The 7,087-nt window shown below is 40.5% G+C and overlaps 1 protein-coding gene across 1 annotated transcript; it reads left to right on the forward strand.

The window, feature by feature from the left end:
* Positions 1-316: 316 nt before the first annotated feature.
* LOC306885944 (uncharacterized protein) lies at positions 317-2,757 on the forward strand. The gene is made up of 4 exons (XM_079442770.1): positions 317-495; positions 1,081-1,278; positions 1,370-1,466; positions 1,761-2,757. Exons 1-4 carry the CDS (start codon positions 397-399, stop codon positions 2,702-2,704), a joined length of 1,338 nt encoding a protein of 445 aa, XP_079298896.1. The 5' UTR covers positions 317-396; the 3' UTR covers positions 2,705-2,757.
* The last annotated feature ends 4,330 nt before the right edge of the window (positions 2,758-7,087 follow it).

The following is a 7,087-nucleotide window of genomic DNA, read 5'->3' on the forward strand; positions in this document are numbered from 1 at the left end:
TAGGACATGTAAACACTGGATTGAGAATTGAAACTGGCAAGTTCTGTACATGTGCAATGACAGAAATAGCATTTAGCACAGAATGAGTATTCTCCTTTCATTCATTGTCTGTGAAGTGGTGCAAGACAGCTGTTATCCTACCAGGTTTGCTTCTGACTTTCATCTACATCCGCCGGGCTCGGGAAGTGGCATTTTTACTACTTGATAAATATAAACAATTTTATTCAGATTGAAACAAATGGTGTCCATGTAAATGCACAATAGGCCTTTTTCACGGACGTTCGAACGCACATCCGGTACAGCGATTGTTGTGGATAGATACTTCCGGCGAAATGGAGTCAGGCGCGCTAGCTTTCACATCCTCCTTGAAAAATTTACCAGCATTTACATCAGCGGATGTTTTTCGTCTCGTGGACCTCCATGCAATCGCTCCGCACTCAAAACTCAACAAAGGATATAAGTTCTTCCACGAAAATTACATCTTTTTTTACGAAGGTAAGTGACAAACCATAAATTAGCATTTAGCTAACGTGATACTGTAAATTATATTTTTATGCTTACATTTATCAAATTTTAGGCTCGGGTACTTTAAAACAGATAAGAGTAGTCAAAGGAGGTAGCATACCATATGGAATGATGATGTTTAATGTGATATGTATAACTATGTTCATTTTTGTCATGCAACGTTCAGTTTCGAGTGTGAGAAACAGGGAGATTATCGTGAGGTGTAGGTGTTTTAGGTCGATGAGGAAGCGCGAGGAGCCACATTCATTGCAGGTTACCTTAAATGAAAAACCTGTTTATAAAACTAATCTCTTACACTAGAAGTTAAGAAATTCTACGCTTAACATGACACGATCCCTGTTTGCATTTTGCAATGCAGTACAGTATTGAAAAACTAATGCTTATAGTGTAAGGGATAGTTTTAAATAGTTCATGCTGCGGTTGCAGATTTCTATATTGAGGTTGTTTTTCCTTTCACTAAAAATGTTGTTTGATGGTTCTCATCAATGTTCTCTCTGAAGTATAAGACTCACTTTATAAATATGTACTGATATTCGCTTTTTTTTTAAACTTTAGATCAGTTTAAAAGCTGACACAGTGCCTGTTGAGCTCACAAGCTCGTCTTGCACATGCACTGCAGGCAAAGCACTGTGCAATCATCTTGTAGCTATGTTTTTCCAAACGGCCCACTTCAGCATGATGCAGCTGCAGACCATACCACCAACTATGGCATCCACAAGCATGCTACAGACATGGCATAGACCAAGGACACAGGTAGCATAACCACAAGCCAAGCTACACACTAGTATTGCAAAATAATGGTAGGTAATTGGAAATCTACAGAGTTTCTATTGTTGTTTTTCAGGGGATTGCTGCAGAGACTACGGATCAGTTGGTTGTGAAAAAGCCGAGGATCTCTTCCAGAAGTGTATGCAAATCTACTCTCTACAAAGCATACACAGGTAATAAAGAAAAATGTCATTAGTAGAGATTGAATAATGTTCCTGTTGAGGCAGGAGTTTGTGGAGTGAGATTAGTCTCAATAATAATTAATGGAACAGACACTATGCACACATGCATAGCCACATTTACATGCATAAAACCTAATTCATGTGAATTAAAAATATTATATATATTCAGAAAAAGCAATTAAAGTACTCAAAATAAAAATATTTATTCATAAAATGTTTCTCAAACACAAAACAGTTTATAGTTTTGTCTTGAATTGCTTTCCTGAACATGTTATTTGGTTTTAGGTCCCCTCCCTGACCCAACTGTACTGGCTGTTGGAGAAGCTGTAAAAGGACTCACTCCCCAACCTCTGATTTCCAGTGTGCTTAATGACTTCTCTGAAATGTCCTTAGTGGACTCCAGATTCGGTCCTGTGCCCCGAGGTTCCGTGATCTCCTACCAGTGCCCTCCCCTCATGACCAAAAACAAGGTGAAACACCCAGATGCTCCTTTGTTCCCAAAACTCCCTATTGATGGTGTTGTATTTCCAAGGAGTCTGCACTTCGTCCCAAGCTGCCACCAGTTCCTCCATTTGGAGAGCCTAAGTGTCTCACTGGAGTTGGCAGCTGTAATAGAGGAGCAAACTCAAGACCAATCAGAGTGTCCATTATGGAAGGAAATGCGCAAGCCGAGAGTGACAGCTAGCAGGTTTCATGAGGCTTCTCATGTGCGAGGGGAGACATCTGGCCAGGCCCTGGCAAGACGGATACTCAAGGGTACAAAGCAAACTCAGGCAATGAAAACAGGCCTTGACAAGGAACCTGAGGTACTGGAACGTTACTCTGATCTGTTTAATGTTAATGTCTCACCTTGTGGTTTTGTGGTACACCCGGATGCTCCCTACCTTGGTGCCAGTCCTGATGCCAAAGTTTATGACCCTAATGCAGATCCTTGTTTCGGACTTGCTGAGGTGAAATGCCCTGATGTTCATACAGTTTCTGAGGCTAGGCATATTAAGATTGTGAATGGACAGGCAACCCTAAAAAAATCCCACAAATATTACTGGCAGGTTCAAGGTCAACTGGCTGTAACTGGACTCAGTTGGTGTGATTTCATCACTGACACTGAAGAGGACTTAACAGTCGAAAGAGTGTGGAGGGACAGTGTCATGATAACTCAGATGAGAGAGAACCTGGACCTTTACTATTTTTGTACATACATGGATGAATATCTTAAGGGTGGGATCTAATAGGCTTAATATGACTCATGCACTGTGTAAATATATAAAATGTTAATACTGTTAAAAAAAATTGAGTCTGGAATTTTTTGTATATTTTTTGTATAGTTATTTTATTCAATGTATTGTTTTAATGAAACGGTTATTCCATGTACGTAGTAAGGTTTCACAAAAGAAAACCGCAAATAGTGTAATCATTAATAAAAACAGTATTCTTCCACCAAACAATGTAGTTCCTCTGAAACATTTGTGAACACACAAAGTTGTAGGTTTGTAGTGTAATTTACAACAGCTTCAAATGCAGCTCAACCAATCAGAATCAAGGGCCGAAACTATCCTCTTATAATACAAAACACACAACAGATAAAGGTATAATACATTATATTACAATAAAGCCACACTTTAGAATTAACTTGCTATGATGCACTTGCCGATTTGTGACCTTTAACATCAAGCGGCCACTGAAAATTGCTCATCAGGCAGCAGTTAGTCCACAGCTGGTTAACTGTTCCAGACATGGTCAAAGGCACAGTGGTGTCCCAGATGTGAAACTCTTTCACTCTTCTGATGGCTCTCTCAACAAGAATTCGAAGGCGTGCTATGGCTTGTGTTCTCTCTGCATCTTCTTTGCTGAACTGAGCTGCCGTTTTAAAAGGTGGCATGATGAGTTTGGCCCCTCGCTCTGCCAGCATGCTCTTGATTGTGAATCCTTTGTCAGCCATGCAAGCATCCCCTGGCTCCAACAAGTCAAGAATCCCTGACTGTTTTGTCAGCTCTTGATCGGAGATGGAACCTGTGAACAAGCTGGATACAAATGTAACTGCTCCACATGGGGCAACACCAATCAACCCCTTGAAGGTGGTGATATTCTTGTATGACGAAAAGACCTCAGACTGGAGCACAAGCGAAGATGGATTCTGGCACCTTATCTCTGTGCAGTCAATGATGACCCTCACCTCTGGACAAAACTGCCTAAACTTCTCAGGCATGGTGGAATTCACTTCCCCTCTGCTCATCCATATCGGTAAAGATCCAAGGATAAGGTAAAGATAATTAGCCCACGTTATGATGATGCGGCTGACAGTGGAGATACTAACTTTGAAAATGTCAGCTAACATTTTCTCTTTCAGTCCTGCAGAAACACGACAGCAGTATAAGAAAAACTCATCAATCAGTGGCAAGCTGCGGTGATGACTTTGAGAGGCTTCCATTCCAGCTGTCTGTCCCTTCTTCTGGGCTTTAGACCAGTAGATCAACATGGATGCAGAGGGCTCAATCGCTTTCCAGAATGCTTGGAAGACCTCTTCAGATGGAAACCTGGTGTAGAAACGTACATCTTCATCTGAAGCACAAAATCTCTGGTACTGTGACAGAGAGTGGCCTATTCTCAGCTGCATGACCTCAGTTTCCAGTCTTCTGACTTCAGCTTCCAATTCTTGTATACGTGCAGCTGATGCATCCTGTGCACCTAGATTCACAAAAAGTAATAGATTAAAATAATTAAACAATTATTACTCATTTAAATGAACAAATATTACAAATTTCACCAACTCAGTTCATTAAAGTAACAGCAACAGTGTTATCTTAACAATGCTTATATAATGACATTCAACTTGATATGTTTACATAAATGTGTAAAGTTGTGTGACATTGTGTATTTGTTTATTTTTATTTTTTTGTTGTTGAACGTTAAATTGTCATGAATTCAATAAAACTAAGATTGAAAGTGAAATTACTTAAAAAAAAAATATTATAGAGTAATATATTTCTAATAAAGCTTAAAGGAAAATGTACTTTGTGCTTTCAGGAATGCAAACATACCTGGAAGAGGAGTGACTGCATAGTCATGGTCTGCTGCTCCAGCAGTTGCCTCAGGAAGGATGTCGCCGTCGTCTTCTTGATCATCGTCAGAGGAAAGGATGAGACAAGCGTCAAGTCCGTGTCGAGCTCTAACTCTTTCGTACACCGACCCTCGTGATGTTTCTCCCCAGTTGTTCCAAAGAAATCGGGACGGAACGGCCCCTTTTCTGAGACGTTTTCGACCGGTAGCGGAAGTGTAATCAGCGTCAGTGAAGTGCCGGCTACAAACAAAAGTACTACCTCTGAGGATCGTAAACGTCGGAGATTGATCGCGTCGAATAGCATGCACCCACTTATTTCTGTCATATTCAAAGCTGGGGAATGCGTGAAAACTCAAATATGGTTGTCTCTGCTTATTGTTTGAGCAATGAGGGACGCTACAGTGACACCTCGATGTTGCTTCAGCCATTGTTGTTTTGACCGGAAATCGCTTTACACAACTAACGGCTCTTCCGCGTTCGAAAACCCGGAAGCGTGAAAAAGGCCTATTACAGAGACAGTCCTGTTACAGAAGGTGACGGCACAATGCTCACCTCTTACAGGAACTGCAACCTTGTTGCAATGCACATATTTACACATTATCAGAAATAATGCATTCAGGATTTCCTCATGAGGGCAGCTGGCAGAGGTCAGCACAGGCAGCATGTAACCTTGCACTGGGTGACGTCCTCTTGATCATGGCACCTCCTCTGTCAGGTTATTTACAGACATAGGTCTCTGTCTCCATTGTCTTGGAGTCATAGGCAAGAAAGTGTTCAAAAAAAGTGCCGAAACTCACTCCCTCCTGTCTTGAGTGTGAGATTTGGTAGCTAATTTGATATCAGTCTTGGTTTCCATAAGCCTAGCTGAGAGTCCAAGCGAGCTGCTGTTGCCCTGGCAATTAAAGAGATGGAGTGGTGCTTACATAAGGGATTGGGCTTTTATATTTATTTTGATCAAATAGTTCTTTTAGGTTACAGATAGTTTGAAAACAATTAGTTTGCTTTTTATTGTTCCTCAGGACACGCCAGGTCTTTAGCAATGTAATATTGCTCATATCTGTTAGCTAAGTGATTTGGAGCCAATTATATTTAGCATTGTCCATGTGATTAGATCACCCAGGATGGAGATGGAGGTAAACATAACTACAGAGACAACGCAGCAGACCGTTTCCACTCCCGGGGGTCTGTTCCTGGTATCTGTGTGTTTTTAACAATGCTTCTTCAGCCACGTACATGCACGCGTGGGTACATTTCCCACGTCTATCAAATCTCTGTGGAATTCTAATCACTCCCTGCTCCAAAGGAGCCACACTTGAGCTGTGACCTCATTTGGATTGCCAACAATTATCCTATTAGTGTGAAGAGGTGTACCTCTACATCTAAGGCAGTACTGGGTGCAGGAGGTGGGCTGCAAAGATCAATGGTCTCTTCTTGGTTGACAGCACCCAGACAAAACCCTCTCTCAGACAGGCCAGCGCTCCTACACCTGGAAAGAGGAATCACTGCAAAAGGAATGACAGGGAAGCGTCCAGCACTTCAAAGCAGAGCCGACCACCTGCGCTAAGAACACGCCCAACCGATGCTCCGCACATAGAGAGAGACGCATACCACGAGAATCACTGTGTAATGTCAAAGAGAAGAGTTTAACATCTCTTTATCACAGGACAAATTTAATCTCAACAAACAAGTCAAGTCAAGTAACCTTTATTTATATAGCACTTTTAACAATACAGATTGTCAAAGCAGCTTTACAGTATTAAATAGGAAAATAGTGTTTATTAATGCAAAAGGACAAGAGTAAATACTCAATTATCAGTTCAAATCTGTTCATCATTGATTCAGTGATGACATCGCCCAGCTCAGTTCAGTTCTAATAGTATCTGTGCTAGTAACAGTAACACCTTAACATCTACAAAAGTGCTTGGACATAACTTGTGTCTTTGTGTTGCATCTGTGTGGGATTGCAAATGTGTGTGAGTGCTCTTTTTTCACTGCAAAAAAAAAAAAAAAGGCTTACCTTACTTAGAATATTTGTCTTATTTCTTGTAAACAAAAAAAAATAAAACCAAGATGCATTTACTAGATAAGCAAAATGACGCAAGATATGTAGTCTTGTTTCCAGGGGTGAAATTAAATTAAGTGAATTTGTTTAATTAAGTGCAAAATTATCTGCCAGTGTGGTAAGTAAAATAATCTTGTTTTAAGAATATTTTACTTACCCCACTGGCAGATAAGTTTACTTGTTTTAAGCAAAATGCACTTAATTCACTTAGTCTCCCCCAGCCCCTCGGAATCAAGACTAAATATCTTACATCAATTTGCTTATCTAGTAAATGCATCTTCATTTAAGAATTTTTTTTAAAGATATTTTGACTAGAAACAAGACAAAAAATACTAAGTAAGATAAGCCTTTTCTTGCAGTGTTGCTCGTTGCTTTAGTCTTTGGTACTTAACAACAGAGACAATCAATCAAAGGCACCTCGAAGATACGCACGCAGCACCAATCGCTGCGCCTGGGAACCTTGTGATATGACTGCAGTAGGAGCTGTTTGAA

This window comes from Barbus barbus, assembly GCF_936440315.1.
Source record: "Barbus barbus genome assembly, chromosome: 20".
NCBI lineage: Eukaryota > Metazoa > Chordata > Actinopteri > Cypriniformes > Cyprinidae > Barbus > Barbus barbus.